The sequence below is a fragment of the Hemiscyllium ocellatum genome, chromosome 18 (genome assembly GCF_020745735.1).
Source record: "Hemiscyllium ocellatum isolate sHemOce1 chromosome 18, sHemOce1.pat.X.cur, whole genome shotgun sequence".
In the NCBI taxonomy this organism is placed as follows: Eukaryota; Metazoa; Chordata; class Chondrichthyes; order Orectolobiformes; family Hemiscylliidae; genus Hemiscyllium; species Hemiscyllium ocellatum.
In genome coordinates, this window is record NC_083418.1 from 52156271 (window position 1) to 52175025 (window position 18755).

General features: G+C 42.4%; 1 protein-coding gene across 2 annotated transcripts in view; it reads right to left on the reverse strand.

Moving 5' to 3' along the window:
* The window catches only part of LOC132824231 (polypeptide N-acetylgalactosaminyltransferase 18-like), a 250852-nt gene that overhangs the window by 105922 nt on the left and 126175 nt on the right, over window positions 1–18755 (reverse strand). For both annotated transcript variants that reach the window (XR_009645649.1, XM_060838546.1), the window contains exons 5-6: window positions 9459–9656; window positions 2337–2451 (exon numbers count right to left, since the gene is read on the reverse strand). Coding sequence is in view for 1 of the 2 variants with exons in the window: in XM_060838546.1 (XP_060694529.1) it covers window positions 2337–2451; window positions 9459–9656 (313 nt within the window). In the remaining variant the exon portion in view is untranslated. The remainder of the gene's footprint in view (window positions 1–2336; window positions 2452–9458; window positions 9657–18755) is intronic.

The window sequence follows — 18755 nt, forward strand, 5'->3', positions numbered from 1 at the left end:
CAGTGCAGCATTCCCTCAGCACTGCTCCCCTGACAGTGCAGCATTCCTTCAGTCCTGCCTCTCTAACAGTGCAGCATTTCCCTTATATGCATGGGGATTTAAGCATTTCAAGTTCATGTCAACTTTCTGAAAACCAGCTCAGCTGTCTACACTCCTGCCTTCTCCCACATCCCTGTAATTTATTTCTCTTTAGATAATTTTCTTTTGAAATTACAATTGAATCAGGAAATGCATTTCAGATTGTAAACACTTGCTACATCAGAAAGTATTTCATCGCTTCACTTACGGATGTTTTGATGTTCACTTTAAAATACCAACTAATGGTTCTTGATCTTTCAACCTATGGCAGCACTCTGGTTTCCCCAATCTACTCTGGGCAGACCCCAGATGGTTTTGACATCTTTATCAAATCTCCTCTCTGCTGTCTCTTCTTGAAGAAGATCAACAGCTTCTTCAATTTATGTACATAACTGAAGTCTCCATCCCTGGGATCATTCTCACAAACCTCTTCTGCAGCTTCTCTGATGGTTTTACATCCTTCATAAAGTGTGGCCCCGGGTGAGGATGAACTTGTGTTATACAATGGTTCATCGTTATTTGTATTTTATGCCTTTCTCTAAAACCACCTGTTTCGAGAAATGTAGGAGCATGAGTCGGCCATTTGGCCCATTGACTCTGCTTCACCTTCACTGGGATTTTTAGATTAGATTTCCTACAGTGTGGAAACAGGCCCTTCGGCCCAACTACCCCAAAGAGTAACCCACCTAGACCCATTACCCCTAACTAATGCACCTAACTCTGTGGACAATTTAGCATGACCAATTCACCTAACCTACATATCTTTGGACGATGGGAGGAAACCGGAGCAAACCCATGCAGACAGGGAGAATGTGCAAACTCCACACAGACAGTCGCCAGAGGCTGGAATCGAACCCGGGTCCCTGGCACAGTGAGGCAGCAATTGTACCGCTGAGCCACCATGCCACCCCATTGATCTCATTGTGGTTTCAGCTCCAGCTTCTTGTCTGCATCCAAAACCCTTGACTCCCTTATCAAGTGACCCATCTTAGCCTGCTCATTTGAAAGCAAAGTGAATGATGACTGGATAGATTTGACAGCTTTAAATCTAGTCAAGATTAGAGTGGTTTTGGAAAAGCACAGCAGGTCATGCTGCATCTGAGGAGCAGGAAATCAATGTTTCAGGCAAAAGCCCTTCATCAGATGCTGCCTGATCTGCTGTGCTTTTCCAGCATCACTCTAATCTTGACTCTGATCTCCAGCATCTGCAGTACTCTCTTTCACCTAGCTTTAAATTTAGTGTTTGCTTTTAGTATCCATCTAGCTTCCACGGAAATTCTGTCCATTCATCAATGACAATAAATAGCTAAAGCTATCTACACCAGACCAGAGTGTGCTGGACCTTTCTTGATGCACCGGAGATTTTGTTAATTGGCTGGATAGCTGGTGAGACTTGGTGATGACTTTTTAAGGATGTCCTGCCAAACCTAATGCCAACCTAACCTTAACGAGGTCCATTGTTGGGCTTTTGCGCGGAATTAAGATGGCAGGCAGTGAGAGCTGCCTAATAATCAGAAGCCAGTACCTGTTGAATTCAGCAGCACCAAAGAGGATGCCGTGGCTGCTGTCAGTAAGGCACCATGGATGGCAGGGGGCCAAGATGTAAAGTAAGTGATTTGTTAGTAGAGGAGTGGGTTTCTATGGAGAGGAGGAGAATGAGTCAGGGGGTCAGAAGTATGGGGAGAAGGAGTCTGGAGTTCAGAAGCAAGTGCACAGATGTGACCCTCAGTGGATATCTCTCAGTTCCTTGATCTGGCATCAATTGCCTTTGATTGAAGAGCCTGTACTTGCCCCTTCCTGATTCATCGCTAGGTTTTCCAGTCAGGCATGTCTAACAGTGACAGCCAACATGCAACTGGATTATTTCCAGCGTGACAGACTAGGGCCTGTGAGTTGTCTTTAATTGGCCAGTTAAGGACCTCAATTAGCAATGGGTCAGGAATGCCTTCACTGTCTGAACTCAGTGTTGATGGAGGGGGGGAAGGCGATCTATTTTGGGTATGATACTACCCTCCTTAACTACATGGTTATGCTGCCTCTCAACCCACCACCACCAGGAATCCAAGATTGCACCATGACTTTAAAAATTAGAGCTGAACTTAAATTAATTTCCGCACTCACTCACAGTTGCACATCAAGGGTCAGAAACTGAGCATCAGCATCCCTTTGGTGTTTTGCTGCAAACCAAACCCAAGTTTTACATGCAGTTAAAAAGGGAAGCAGGAAACATTAGTGGCTCAGCTTTCTGTGATAATTACCCTGACACTGAGTTCCACATTCTCCCCTCCGTAGATCTCCATGCCTTCATCCAATAAACCAATCTCCTCAAAGTATAGTCTGTCCACCACAAAGCATCCAATCAGAGCAGGGCTTCTATAAAACACAAAAAAGGAAATAAAGTTGAGTTAAGATTCTCCTGCTGAATATTTCCATAATTATAAAATTTGTATGGCAATCTGACCAGCTCCTGGTCAAATGAACAACAAAAAAAAAAGAAAACTTGTAATTTCAAACCATGTTGCAGATGAAGGTAAATCCAATGTTAAATTCAGATTTGTAACATATTTAATGTGTGCAAAGAGATTTTGTTCATAATATTGTCATTTTGTCATTGAATATATAGCCAAAATAAACAGGTGCCAAATTGAAACATGTAATTTTGAAATTGTACAGTGACCAGATCAGACACAAGCTGACAATGAATCTAGTTCTTGGATTGGGAAGTGACAAGTAACTTTCACATGATATTATTTCCAGGTAATGAACATTTCCAACAAGACAGAATCTAACCCATCCCTCCTTGCTCTTCAGTGCCATCACTAAAGTGCCCACCATCAACATCCTGGGTGTTACCAATGACTAGAATGCACCAGCAATATAAATACTGTGGCTACAAGAGCAGGTCAGAGACAGAGAATTCTATTGTGAGTAACTCACCACTACACCTTCCAAAGACTGTCACCTATCTACAAGGCACAAGACATGAGGTTGATTGAATAATCTCCACTTGCTTGAATCCATGCAATTCAAACAACATTCAAGGAGCTTGACATCAGCCAGGATAATGGACAGCATTTGATCAGCATCATATCCAGTACCCCAACACTTATCCCCTTCAAAACTAGTGAATGGTGGCAGTGTACTCTGAATAGGATATATCAGTGAAGTATGCGCCATGAATAGGATATATTAAATGAGGTGTGTACTCCAAATGAGTTAATCAATAAAGGTGTGTACTCTGAATAGGATACAACAAAGATGGTATGGACTCTGACTGAGGTAAGTTGTTGAGGGTTCTGTACTCTGAATGTGATATATGAATAAGGTTCTCTGAATGAGGACTGCAGCAATTGTTATCAAAAGGTGGCAAGGTGGCTCAGTGGTTAGCACTGCAGCCTCAAGTCCCAGGGACCTGGGTTCAATTCCAGCTTCAGGTGACGGTTGGAGTTTGCACATTCTCCCTGTGTCTGCCTGGGTTTCCTCGGGGTGCACTGTATTCCCCCCACCCCCCCTCCCAAGTCCAAAGAGGTGCTGGTTAGGTGAAATGGCCATGCTAAATTGCACATTAGGTTTGGGGATGTGTAGGTCAGGTGCATTGGTCAGAGGTAAATATAGGATAACAGGGTAGGGGAATGGGTCTGGGTGGGTTACTCTTTGGAGGGTCGATGTGGATTTGTTGGGCCATATGGTCTGTTTTCACACTATAGGGACTCTGATTCAATAACCTTGTAAGGCACATTATTCAGGGGAAATGTAAAAACATAGGGTAGGAGAATGGGTTTAGATTATATTCCCTACACTGTGGAAACAGGCCCTTCGGCCCAACAAGTCCACACCGACCCTCCAAAGAGTAACCCAGACCCACTTCCCTCTGTCTAATGGACCTAACACTATGGACAATTCACCTGCACATCTTTGGAGAAAACCCATGCAGATACAGGGAGAACGTGCAAACTCCACACAGACAGTCACCCAAGGCTGGAATTGAACCTGGGACCCTAACACTGTGAGGTAGCAGTGCTAGCCACTGAGCCAATGTGCCACCCTGGGTGGGATGCTCTTCGGAGAGTCAGTGTGGACTTGTTGGGCCAAATGGCCTGTTTCCACACTGTAGGGATTCTATGATTCTAAATCTATAAAACTATCAAAGGTGATCCAATGTTTCGGTTAATTTTAGGCCATTTTGTGTTGGGGAAATGTAATTAGATGTTAGTCTGAATTAAACAAAACAAAACGTTTTAAGACTAACCAGTTATCCAGCAAATGACAATTTTTCAATTGTCCTCATTACATTAGGTGATGACTTTGAAAGAATAAATTTTGAAAACTACATTACGCTTCACCGAATGATGTCAGAAGAACTTGGGTAAGTAAAGCTGAACATCTTAGGATCTTGTAAGTGAAGATCTATATCTTAGTAACAATGTCTATGAGGAGCACTAAGACTATCTTACCAAAGTAACTTGTAGGTGATTGCTATCATGCAATCAACTACACCTCAATTAAGACAAGAGTTGCTTTTTGTTCAACCTCACTAGTAGTTTGCATCTATCACTGTAAATTAAGTAGATCCTTATTGTGGGTAATCCAAGATGGAGGACGGGAAAAATTTCTGGCTGTAAGAGCTACTCCATTTTTTGAGGTATTTTAGGTGTTGGAGGCAATTTCTTCGAATTCCAAGAGCAGCAATTACTGCTTTATATGATGTTGCATTGCTTTGCAACTTTGGAAAAACAAAGTCAAAACAACAGTAGTTTAAAAGGGAGAAGAGCAGACAAAGGAAGCACATGGTGAGGACAGTGCAGGACAGAGAGAGAGAGAGAGAGAGAGAGAGAACCTGCACAGTTACCGCCTTTGCTGTTTGAATTCATGAATCGCTGGACATCAGAGTGCATGTGGGAAAATTAACAGTGAAATTCACAATTAATCTTGGAGGATACTGGTGGGCGAAGTTCACAGCACAGAATCAGATAAGTTAATTGCTGTTTTAAGTCTGTCCAAGAGAAAGGCTGCAGTAGTGAGTATAGTGGATTCTTTCTTGATTATGTTTTTGGAGATAAGTCTCTTGATTAAACTTAAAATATACGCCATAGCTATTAATTTAACCTGGGACAGTGTTTGTAGAGGAATAAGACGGTGTTATTTTCTGGGATTGTAGATTGTGAAGGAGCAAAAATGGCCTTTGCAGTGATATGTACTTCTTGTCAGATGTGGTAGTTTAAAGAGAGTTTAAGGGTCACTGCGGATTATATCTGCCATAAATGCTGATGGATGCGAATCTTATCAGATTGAGTGGATCGTTTGGAGAGACAGATAGAAGTGATGAGGAATTTGCAACAGCAGCAGTATATGATGGATGGCAGTTATAGGAAGGGGGGAAAGCCTCAGATACAGTTACATAGACGGGTTAACTCCAGGAAGGGTGAGAGAGGTCGGCACCTAGGGCAGGAGTCTTTTGTGGATATACCCATTTCAAATAGGTATGCTGTTTTGGAAAATGTAGGGGGTGATGGATTCTCAGGGGAACACAGCGTGAACAGCCAAGTTTCTGGTATTGAGACTGGCCCTAATACAATGAGGGGTACGTCGGCTTCCAAGAGATCAATTGTGTTAGGGGATTCTGTAGTCAGAAGTACAGACAGACGTTTCTGTGACCAGCAGAGAAAAAGCAGAGTGGTGTGTTGTTTCCCTGGTGCCAGGATCAAGGATGTCTCAGAGAGGGTGCAGAATGTTCTCACGGGGGAGAAGGGCCAGCAGGAGGTCATTGTCCACATTGGAACCAATGACATTGGAAGGGAAAAGGTTGAGACTCTGAAGGGACATTACAGAGAGTTAGGCAGAAATTTAAAAAGGAGGTCCTCAAGGGTAGTAATATCTGGATTACTTCCAGAGCTATGAGCTAGTGAGGGCAGGAAGAGGAGGATAGAGCAGATGAATGCATGGCTGAGGAGCTGGTATATGGGAGAAGGAGTCACATTTTTGGATCAATGGAATCTCTTTTGGGGTAGAAGTGACCTCCACAAGAAGGACGGTTTGCACTTAAATTGGAAAGGGATGAATATACTGGCAGGGAAATTTGCTAGAATTGCTTGGGAGGATTTAAACTAGTAAGGTGGGGGCTGGGACCCAGGGAAATGGTGAGGAAAGAGATCGATCTGAGACGGGTACAGCTGAGAACAGAAGTGAGTCAAACAGTCAGGGCAGGCAGGGACAAGGTAGGACTAATAAATTAAACTGCATTTATTTCAATGCAAGGGGACTAAAAAGGAAGGCAGATGAACTCAGGGCATGGTTAGGAACATGGGACTGGGATATCATAGCAATTACAGAAACATGGCTCAGGGATGGGCAGGACGGGCAGCTTAATGTTCCAGGATACAAATGCTACAGGAAGGATAGAAAGGGAGGCAAGAGAGGAGGGGGGGTAGCATTTTTGATAAGGGATAGCATAACAGCTGTGCTGAGGGAGGATATTCCTGGAAATACATCCAGGAAAGTTATTTGGGTGGAACTGAGAAATAAGAAAGAGATGATCACCTTATGGGATTGTATTATAGACCCCCCAATAGTCAGAGGGAAATTGAGAAACAAACTTGGAAGGAGATCTCAGCTATCTGTAAGAATAATAGGGTAGTTATGGTAGGGGATTTTAACTTTCCAAACATCGACTGGGACTGCCATAGTGTTCAGGGTTTAGATGGAGAGGAATTTCTTAAGTGTGGACAAGACAATTTTCTGATTCAGTATGTGGATGCACCTACTAGAGAAGGTACAAAACTTGACCTACTCTTGGGAAATAAGGCAGGGCAGGTGACTGAGGTGTCAGTGGGGGAGCACTTTGTGGCCAGTGACCATAATTCTACTTGTTTTAAAATACTGATGGAAAAGGATAGACCAGATCTCAAAGTTGAAGTTCTAAAGTGGAGAAAGGCCAATTTTGACGGTATTAGGCTAGAACTTTCAAAAGCTGATTGGAGGCAGATGTTCGCAGGTAAAGGGACGGCTGGAAAATGGGAAGCCTTCAGAAATGGGATAACAAGAATCCAGAGAAAGTATATTCCTGTCAGGGTGAAAGGGAAGGCTGGTAGGTATAGGGAATGCTGGATGACTGAAGAAATTGAGGGTTTAGTTAAGCAAAAGAAAGAAGCATATGTCAGGTATAGACAGGATAGATCGAGTGAATCCTTAGAAGAGAATAAAGAAAGTAGGAGTATACTTAAGAGGGAAATCAAGAGGGCAAAAATAGGACATGAGATAGCTTTGGCAAATAGAGTTAAGGAGATTCCAAAGGGTTTTTACAAATACATTAAGGACAAAAGGGTAACTAGGGAGAGAATAGGGCCCCTCAAAGATCAGCAAGGCGGCCTTTGTGTGGAGCTGCTGAAAATGGGGGAGATACTAAATGAATATTTTGCATCAGTATTTACTGTGGAAAAGGACATGGAAGATATAGACTGTAGGGAAATAGATGGTGATAGCTTGCAAAATGTCCATATTACAGAGGAGGAAGTGCTGGATGTCTTGAAACGGTTAAAAGTGGATAAATCCCCAAGACCTGATCAGGTGTATCCGAGAACTCTGTGGGAAGCTAGAGGAGTGATTGCCTGGCCTCTTGCTGAGATATTTGTATCATCGATAGTCACAGGTAAGGTGTCGGAAGACTGGAGGTTGGCAAACGTGGTGCCACTGTTTAAGAAGGGCAGTAAAGACAAGCCAGGGAACTATAGACCGGTGAGCCTGACCTCAGTGGTGGGCAAGTTGTTGGAGGGAATCCTGAGGGACAGGATGTACATGTATTTGGATAGGCAAGGACTGATTCGGGAGAGTTAACATGGCTTTGTGCGTGGGAAATCATGTCTCACAAACTTGACTGAGTTTTTTGAAGAAGTAACAAAGAGGATTGATGAGGGCAGAGCAGTAGATTTGATCTATATGGACTTCAGTAAGGCGTTCGACAAGGTTCTCCATGGGAGACTGATTAGCAAAGTTAGATCTCATGGAATACAGGGAGAACTAGCCATTTGGATACAGAACTGGCTAAAAGGTAAAAGACAGAGGGTGGTGGTGGAGGGTTCTTTTCAGACTGGAGGCCTGTGACCAGTCGAGTGCCACAAGGATCGGTGCTGGGCCCTCTACTTTTTGTCATTTACATAAATGATTTGGATGCGAGTATAAGAGGTACAGTTAGTAAGTTTGCAGATTACATCAAAATTGGAGGTGTAGTGGACAGCGAAGAGGGTTACCTCAGATTAGAACAGGATCTGGACCAGGTGGGCCAATGGGCTGAAAAGTGGCAGATGGAGTTTAATTCAGATAAATGTGAGGTGCTGCATTTTGGGAAAGCAAATCTTAGCAGGACTTATATACTTAATGGTAAGGTCCTAGGGAGTGTTGCCGAACAAAGAGACCTTGGAAATGAGGTTCATAGCTCCTTGAAAGTGGAATTGCAGGTAGATAGGATAGTGGTGAAAGTGTTTGGCATGCTTTCTTTTATTGGTCAGAGTATTGAGTACAGGAGTTGGGAGGTCATGTTGCGGCTGTACAGGACATTGGTTAGGCCACTGTTGAAATATTGCATGCAATTCTAGTCTCCTTCCTATCGGAAAGATGTTATGTAACTTGAAAGGATTCAGAAAAGATTCACAAGGATGTTGTCAGGGCTGGAGGATCTGAGCTACAGGGAGAGGCTGAACAGGCTGGGTCTGTTTTCCCTCGAGTATCGGAGGCTGAGGGGTGACCTTATGGAGGTTTACAAAATCATGAGGGGCATGGATAGGACAAATAGGCAAAGTCCTTTCCTTGGGGTCAGAGAATCCAGAACTAGAGGGCATAGGTTTAGGGTGAGAGGGGAAAGATATAAAAGAGACCTAAGGGGCAACTTTTTCACACAGAGGGTGGTACATGTATGGAATGAGCTGCCAGAGGATGTGGTGGAGGCTGGTACAATTGCAACATTTAAGAGGCATTTGGATTGGTATATGATTAGGATGGGTTTGGAGGGATATGGGCCAGGTGCTGGCAGGTGGGACTAGATTGGGTTGAGATGTTTAGTCGGCATGGATGGATTGGACCAAAGGGCCTGTTTCCATGCTGTACATCTCTATGACTCTATGACTCTAGACCCAGTCAAGGAAACAAAATAGTGAAAACAAATTATTCTAAATATCTGGTAGTGGTTACATTGCAACATATTAACCAGCCTTGATTTGTGCCCCATAGATAGTGGACAGGATATGAGATGAGTTATTCACCTCAGAATTTTCAGCTCCTTACCCGGTCTTGCAGCCACTGTATCCAATGCCCCAGTCTAGTCCCAAAGGAAGTCTGTAAAGATGTGAATAGCGAAGGAGACCAATCCAAACTCATTTGAACTTAGTTACCTGATTGGAGCAGTCACATTTCCCAGATTCCACCATTCTTTGGGAGGATTTAAGTAACGACACCATAATTCCCAGTCAAAACCTTGGGCCGATAGTGGATATTCTTCAATCTCAAAATTATCATACTTGATATTATCAAAGGAAGGAGATATGATACGTGTTCTGTCTTCCTTTATTCTTGAGAGTATTGGCTCAGCCCTTGAACAGTAAAGAGATCTTGAGTGAGATTGTTTATCCATGAAATACAGGTAACATTGGCAAGGCCAGCTTGTAATTAGCCTTTTCAGAGCATGGTAACATAGAAACAGGGGTTGGCCATTCAACCCCTCAGGCCTGCTCTGCCATTCAATATGATCATGGCTAATATGTGGCATAACTCCATTTCTGGCCTTGGGGCCCATATCCCTTCATATTTTCGCATAATAAAAAATTTGTCTATCTCAGGTTTAAATTTAACAATTGAATTAGCATCGACTGCTGTTTGAGGAACAGAGTGCCAAACCTCCACTACTTTTTACATGTACTCTTTACATTTTGAACATCTCTCCTGAATGGCCTGGCCCTAATTCTTAGTTTATGCCTTTTGGTTCTAGAATATTCAACCAGTGGAAATGGGGTAGATAAAGAGAAAGCATCTTTTCCTGCTAATATCCTGAAGACCTCAATTAGATCACCCCTTAACCTTCTAAATTCTAGAGAATTAAAAGCCTAATTTGTCTAATCTCTCTTCATTTCTTAACCTTTGAAGTCCAGGTATCTTCCTTGTAATCCAGCGTTGAACTCCCTCCAGAGTCCAAACATCTTCTTAAGGCGTGGTGTCCAGATCTGCTCACAGCACTCAGTACAGTATAGTAAGCACACAGTACAGTGGGGTTTAACGAGGGTTTTGTATAATTGCAGCATAATGTCTACATCCTTGTACTCAAGCCTTTTAGATATGCCTTCTTGACTATTTTTTTGCAGCTTTTCATAACATTTTAAAGAGCTATGAACCTGAACCCCCAAATCGCATTGAATATCCACTGTATTTAACTTTGTGCTTTTTTTAACAAAATACCCTGATGTATCTTTTGTTGAGTCCAAAATGGATAACCTCACACTTGCTTTTTTAAAATCCACCGGCCACAGCTTTGCCCATTCACCTAATTAATTAATATCCTGTCGTAATTTCATGCTGACTTCAACCCTGTCTCCAATGCTATAATCAGTGAATGTGAATATTTGATTTTTTTTATGCCATTATCTGAGTTGTTAATGAATGTTATGAATAATTGAGGCCCCAACACATATCCATGCAGGATACCATTAGTCACATTCTGCCAATTTGAATATATACCTATTATTCTAACTCCCTATTTCCTGCCACTCAACTAATTGGCTATCCATGTCAGTAATTTGCCCTCAATTCAGAGGGTTTCCACCTTAGCTAACAATGTCTTGTGTGGGACATTATCAAAAGCCTTCTGGAAGTCCAGTGACTTCCTCTGTCCACCACCTTTGTAACCTCTATTACATTCATCTAAAGCATCAGTAACTCAGTTCCACATCTGTAATTATCTGTCAGAGTATAATCAGGAAGTTTGCCCAAATTTATGCTCATAGTTATAGTCACAATATGAGGATTTATGTTGAAAGAAATCTCAGTATTCACGGATCGGCATCAGATGAAATGACCTTGAAAGTTTTTGGATTGCTGTAAAAATCTATTTCAGAGAAAGGAACCCATGACCCATTATAGCTCTGGGCCTCCATGTGATTGCAATCCTACAGCATATGGTTGTTTCTTAAACTCCTTCAAGGCAACCAGTAATGGGCATTAAAGGCAACCTGGTCAGAATCTCCAAAGCCAAGAGAAAACAAAGAACATAAAAGGAATGATGAATTTCAGTCTAGGTTTAAAAACACATCTGTTTGTGGAATCTTGCACAAATTGGGAATCTGGTTCTCCAAGTTACTACAAAAGTATTCAATCAAAGTCTTTAGATTCTGAAACATATCATCCAACCTGACACTCTCAATACAAAGAAGCACTGAGGGAGTGCTTTTTTTTAGATTACTTACAGTGTGGTAACAGGCCCTTCGGCCCAACAAGTCCACATTGACCCTCCAAAGAGTAACCCACCCAGACCCGTTCCCCAACATTTACCCCTTCATCTAACACTGCAGGCAATTTAGCATGGCCAATTCAGCTAACCTACACATTTTTTTGACTGTAGGAGGAAACCAGAGCACCCAGAGGAAACCCACGCAGACACAGGGAGAATGTACAGACTCCAAACAGACAGTTGCCTGAGGCAGAAATTGAACCCGGGTCTCTGGCACAATGAGGCAGCAGTGCTAACCACTGTACCACTGTGTTGTATGCTTGAAATGTCAATAGAAAGGGTGCAGTGTATTATACTTTTGAAGAGCTATGCTGTAAAAGGGACAGCACTAAACAAGTGTTAAACAATGGAGTGGCAGTACCGAGGGAGTGCCATACTCTCAGGAGGTAGTACTGAGGAGAATGGTACAATGCAGATTGTAATATTGAAGGAGCTGCAATGTTCGACAGAAACTGCTGAGGGAGTGCCAGAAAAACCCACATACCTTCTGTCCACTCAAGTTGATATGAAAGATCCCATGATACTATTTTGAAACAAAAAGGTGTTCTCTGTATGTCCTGGTCAATACTACCCTTTTGATCAACCACACTTTCATAAACGGTTATGTCACCAGCGCATTGGTAATTGGGAATCTTACTGTGTACAAATTGGTAGCTGTCTTTCCTACATCTCAACACGATACTTCAAAGTGTACTTCAGTGGTAGCAGACATTTTGGGACATCATAAGGTCATGAAATATATAATGCAAGTCTATCAACTTTCTAAATTAATCCCCGAGGTCAGGACCTTAAACAGAGCTAAGATTGTAATGAAAATCAAACAGCTGATGAAGGTTCATTGACCCGAAACTTGAACTCTGTGTCTCTCTCCAACAGATGTAACTTGAACTGCTGAGCATTTCCAGCACTTCCTATTTTTATTTCAGCATCCACAGAATTTGGAGACTTTTTATTAGGTTTGTTCCTGAGTCTAGTTTCATGACACAATACCATCATTCTGCTTGGCAAGAGGATAAGTCGTCCTTTGAACTGGACTGGAAAAAAATTCTAACATTAAAGAAATTATGGGTGGAAAGCACATAAATAGAATATGAATATATGAAAATATGAATATGAATAGAGCACTCTGTCGATTTATCCTAACTCCAGTGGTTGGTTGCAATTGTTTTTCTGTGAATAGGACATTCCTCTCCCATTTGCTCAGTTCATGTTAATTCATCAGGCTGCTCCTTGGCAGGAATAATTCAACAAGTTAGCAGCTCACAGTCTGTTACTCTTTAGGCAAGCTGATGCCATGTTGCTGATATCTGAACAACTTTTGTTCCCAGACTCCATCAGCAACAGACACGATTATTTTGAATTGAATTTATTTTAAGCTTCCAGTTCACTTAAGAGCATACAAATCGGATCAGTGTTTGATAGGATTTGCTGAGTGTAGAATGTGAGACTCCAGCCAGCAGAGCAGTGGAAGGTCTGGAGCTAACAAATACGTGCAATTCAGCAGCTGATGAGGCAGGTCTGAGCCTGTTTTCGGTCTTGCATGACAAAAGGGTTTCAAAATGTGCAACCTCAGTGTAAGCATCACGGAAGTAATGTTGTTGCTGTGAACTCCTTTTTGTTTAAGTATAAGGTGATGGAATCAAAGGATATGGAGCCAGGGAAGGTTGATGGAGTTCAGAGACATCATAATCTATGAAATGTATAAAATCTATCTGGGATTGATTGGGTAGATGCTAAGAAGATGTATGAACAACATTCAGGCTTAGGCTGATAACCAGCAAATAACTTTAGTTCCACACAGGTGTCAGCGATGTTTGACATTTCTTGTTAGAGAATGTCTTTTTCATCGGATAGGGAAGTTCAGAACTTGAGGGCATAATTTTAAGGTGAATGGTGAGGGGAAAGATTTAAAAGGGATTTGAGGGGCACCTTTTTCACACAGAGGGTAGTTTATATGTGAAATGAACAGAAGCGAAGATGTGGTAGCTGCAGGTACAGATACAATATTTAAAGGATACTTGGACAGGGACATGAATAGGATAGGTTTAGAGAGATAAGGTTTAGGTGGGCTAAATGCAGGCAAGTGGGTCTAGTTCCGTTTGGGAAATTTGGTCAGCATGGATGAGTTGGTCTGAAGTGTCTGTTTCCATGCTAGATGACTCTACAAACCTATGGTCAACCATTACCACTACCATTGTTAAATACCCTTCTCACCATCCTTAGAGTTACTAATGACCAGAAATTTCACTGGACTAGCCACATAAACAGGCTACAGATGAGAAGCTAGGGATTCTGTGACAAGAATTTTACTTCCTGACTTCCCAAAGTTTATCCAGCATCTATAGTATACTCTGCACTTGCCTACATGAGTGCAGCTCCAAGAACATGCAAGGCTTTCAACACAATCCAGGTCAAATGAGTGTGTTTGATCAGAGCCTTGTCAACCACCTGCCTCTGCAGCACACAGCAGCTGTAATACTTATATAACAAGATTCACTGCAATAACTAGCCAAACCTCCATCTGGCAGCATCTTCCAAACCTGTGACCTCTACAGTCTAGAGGACAGGGCAAGAGATGCATGGGGCCATAAATATATGAAGGTTCCCCTCCAAGAGGACCACCATTCTGACTTGGAACTCTAATACTGTCCCTTCATTGTTGATGGATGGAAACCTCAGTGATCCCTCCTTAACAGCACCGTGGATGCGTCTAACCAGACTGTGCATACAGCTTTCAAGTAGGTGGCTCACCACCACCTTGTCAAATATAGAAAGTGAAATAAAAGAGAAAGAAATATTGAATTAAAAGTGAGAACATAAAGGATCAGAAAGAAAAATCAAATAAGCATTTTTTAAAAAATTCAACAATAAGAAAACCTGACGGAATAAGACTCCACACTTATTAAAAGTTCAATTTCTGTCTGAAAAGTTTTAATTACTGCAAAAAAAACTATTACGATTAAATAGAGAGCTTATATTGAATCAGACAAACTTAAAACTGGAGTACGATTAATCTATTGTATTCGCTGAGGGCTACATAATGTTCAGCATCATTTGTAGATGGTCAAATACTAAAGTAGTTCATGTTCAAGTGCAGTAAGACCTAAACAATGTCCAGATTTATTGTAACAAGTGACAGGGGTAGGGGAGTTCAAAACTACAGGGCATAATTTTAAGCTATTTTGAGAAAGCAAATCTTAGCAGGACTTACATACTTAATGGTAAGGTCATAGGAAAGTGTTGCTGAACAAAGTAGACTTTGGACTATAGGTTCATAGCTCCTTGAAAGTAGAGTTGCAGGTAGATAGGATAGTGAAGGTGGTGTTTGGCATGCTTTCCTTTATTGTTCACATATTGAATACAGGAGTTGGGAGGTCATGTTGCGGCTATACAGGATGTTGGTCAGGCCACTTTTGGAACATTGTGTGCAGTTCTGGTCTCCTTCCTTTCAGAAGGATGTTGTGAAACTTGAAAGGGTTCAGAAAAGATTTGCAAGGAATTTGCTAGGGTTGAAAGATTTGAGCTAGGGAGAGGTTGAATAGGTGCAAATGTGTTGCTGGTCAAAGCACAGCAGGTTAGGCAGCATCTCAGGAATAGAGAATTCGACGTTTCGAGCATAAGCCCTTCATCAGGAATAAGATGAATAGGCTAGTGCTATTTACCCTGGAACGTCAAAGGCTGAGGGGTGACCTTACAGAGGTTTATAAAACCATGAAGGGCATGGATAGGGTAAATAGACAAAGTCTTTTCCTTAGGTTGGGGAAATCCGGAACTAGAGGGTATAGGTTTAGGGAGAAAGGGGAAAGATATAAAAGAGACCTAATTCTGCTCCTATATCCCTTTTGGTCTTACGTTCAGGCAGGAAAGAGAATCGAATTTACAAAGAAATACGAAATTGCTCAGAACAGCATCGATATTCACCTATCCTCTGGCTCAGCCCGCTCAGCCATGTCCCCTGACTTTGCTCATTGCATTTTGGACCATCAGGTCATGCTGTGAGCTCCTGCTTGACATAGAAGAGAGAGAGAGAGAGAGAGAGACACCCAAGATGAACTGGCACCAAAAGGTCTCCAGCTGGATGACAGACACAAGAACGTGGAGTGCTTTCTTTGCCATTTGTGTCCCTGGATTCAGGAGCTAGGACATCTAAGAAAGTCTTGTGTTGGTTTCATTAGTTTTCAGAAAGTTTGGGGATCCTATAACAATGTGTCAATATCGCTATGATATCACTGTAATGGGGGAAATCCTGAACTTGTCTTTCCTAGGGGGACCTATATGGGCTTCAGTAAGGTGTTCAACAAGGTTCCCCATGGGAGACTGGTTAGCAAGGTTAGATCTCATGGAATACAGGGACAACTCACCATTTGGATACAGAACTGGCTCAAAGGTAGAAGACAGAGGGTGGTGGTGGAGGATTGTTTTTCAGGTTGGAGACCTGTGGCCAGTAGAGTACCACTGGATTGGTGCTGAGTCCACATTTTTCATCATTTATATAATGATTTGGATGTGAGCTTAAGAGGTATAGTTAGTAAGCTTGCAGGTGACACCAAAATTGGAGGTGTAGTGGACAGCTAAGAAGGTTACCTCGGATTACAATGGGATCTTGATCAGATGAGCCAATGGGCTGAGAAGTGGCAGATGGAGTTTAATTTAGATAAGTACGAGGTGGTGCATTTTGGGAAAGCAAATCTTAGCAGGACTTATACACTTAATGGTAAGGTACTAGGGAGTGTTGTTGAACAAAGAGACCTTGGAGTGCAGGTTCACAGCTCCTTGAAAGTAGAGTCGCAGGTAGATAGGATAGTGAAGAAAGTGTTTGGTATGCTTTTCTTTATTGGTCAGCGCATTGAATACATGAGTTGGAAGGTCATGTTGTGGCTATACAGGACATTGGTTAGGCCACTTTTGCAACATTGCGTGCAATTCTGGTGACCTTCCTATTGGAAGGATGCTGTGAAACTAGAAAGGGTTCAGAAAAGATTTACAAGAATGTTGCCAGAGTTGGAGGATTTGAGCTATAGGGAGAGGTTGAATAGGCTGGGGCTGTTTTCCCTGGAGCGTCGGAGACTGAGGGGTGATCTTATAGAGATTTACAAAATCATGAGGGGTATGGACAGACTAAATAGACAAGGTCTTTTCCCTGGGGTCAGGGAATCCAGAACTAGAGGGCATAGGTTTAGGGTGAGAGGGGAAAGATATAAACAAGACCTAAGGGGCAACATTTGCACGCAGAGGGGAGTATGTGTGTAGAATGAGCTGCCAGAGGAGGTAGAGGCTGGTACAATTGCAACATTTAAAGACATCTAGATGGGTATATGAATAGGATGGGTTTGGAGGGATATGGGCCGGGTGCTGGCAGGTGGGTCTAGATTGGTTTGGGATATCTGGTCGGCATGGATGAGTTGGACCAAAGGGTCTGTTTCCATGCTGCACATCTTGATGACTCTTTAACTCTATTACTCTAATAGAATAAAGATTTAAAAGGGAGCTGAGGGACAAAATTTTCACACAGAGGGTTGTTCGTATGTGGAATAAACTGTCAGAGGAAGTAGTAAATGCGGGTACAGATAAACATTTAAAAGTCATTTGGACAGGCACATGAATAGGAAAGCTTTAGGGGGATATGGGCCAAATGCAGGAGAATGGGACTAGTTTAGTTTGGGACACCTGGTTGGCACGGATGAGTTGGACAGAAGGGCCTGTTTATGTGCTGTATGACTCTATTACTCTAAGTAACATTCATGCCACACACGTGCCAGGCAATGATCACCTCCAAAAAGAGAGAATCTAATCATGGCCCTGTGATATTCAATGGCATTACCATTGCTGAATCTCCCACTATCAACATCCTGAGAGTTACCATTGACAGAAATGCAAACATCAAGTGTCACTATGTATTAAGGTACTACCTATCCCACGTGTTGCAAAGGTGGGGTTGGCCATGACACCATGGAACACTCTACGTCATTGGATCATTCCATTTCGACTGTTCTTTGTGGAGAAATTTGCAAAAAAAAACAACCTTGACACAAGTCCACCAGAAAGTGGTAAGCGCGAAGCGTCCTCGAGACTTTGCAGGAAAAGGAGACGGAGGTTCCTATCAGCTTCCTGGCGCAGACTATCAAAGTAATTCGTCAGAATGCCTTATTGCCAGAACTTTCCAACAAGTACCAAGCTTAGCTGGTGATGAGAAGGACACTACCTATTAGATCCTTCATGTGTGCCTGGACTCTCTGCACCACCACACATTGCCCTTGAAGCATGTCACACACCTCTTGCTGGAATGTGCCAATACAAAGAAAGTCTGGAGAAAGTTACAGTATTTTTTGTCGTGATTCGTCACAAGCAGTTTTGTGATGTAGGACCCCCTGCTGTACAGTGTGTTTTCAGGGACACATGCTGAGACAAACATCGACTATGCCTGGAGGACCATCAGCTCAGTGAAAGATGCTCAAAAATTGTTGGTCTTCCAGGGTAAGGTTGATCCTGACCAGGTGTTGCAGACTGGCACATTCCAAGGACCAGGACTAGGTGCTGGGGGGGGCGCACTAAAGCTCAGAGCAGCTGCCTCCAAGGCCAAATAGGAAAAGATCACATTCTGAGGTCGTTCGGCCAAAGTACAATGGGAGTCTGTTCAGTTATGAGACCTTCCCAGTGCCTCAAATATATATAAATAATACCTTGTACAAGTAAGGAACGCCTTTGGGTTTGTTGGAACTGTTGAGAAAGTCAAACTCCAATGTTTGTTTGTTTCTTCATATGCTAAGATTGTCCAGAGCTGAACTGCTTTGGTGACTGTGTATGTATAAAATGATTCTTTATGAATAAAATATATGTTTGAAGTAAAAAAAACTAGAAACTGAACTGGACTAGCCATATAAATATTATGGCTACAAGGGCATGTCAGAGACTAGGAATTCTACAGCGGGTAACTCAGCTCCTGATTCCTCAAAGCCTGTCCATCATCAGGAATGTGATGAATACTTCCACTTGTCTGGATGAACGCAGCTCCAACAACATTTCAAGTTCAACTTGATTGGCACCATATCCACAATCATTCACCCCTTCTATCACTAATGCTCAGTAGCAGCAGTTTGTATAATCTACAACATGTCAGAGAGTCATAGAGATGTACAACACGGAAACAGACCCTTCGGTCCAACTCGCCTATGCTGACCAGGTGCCCTAACCT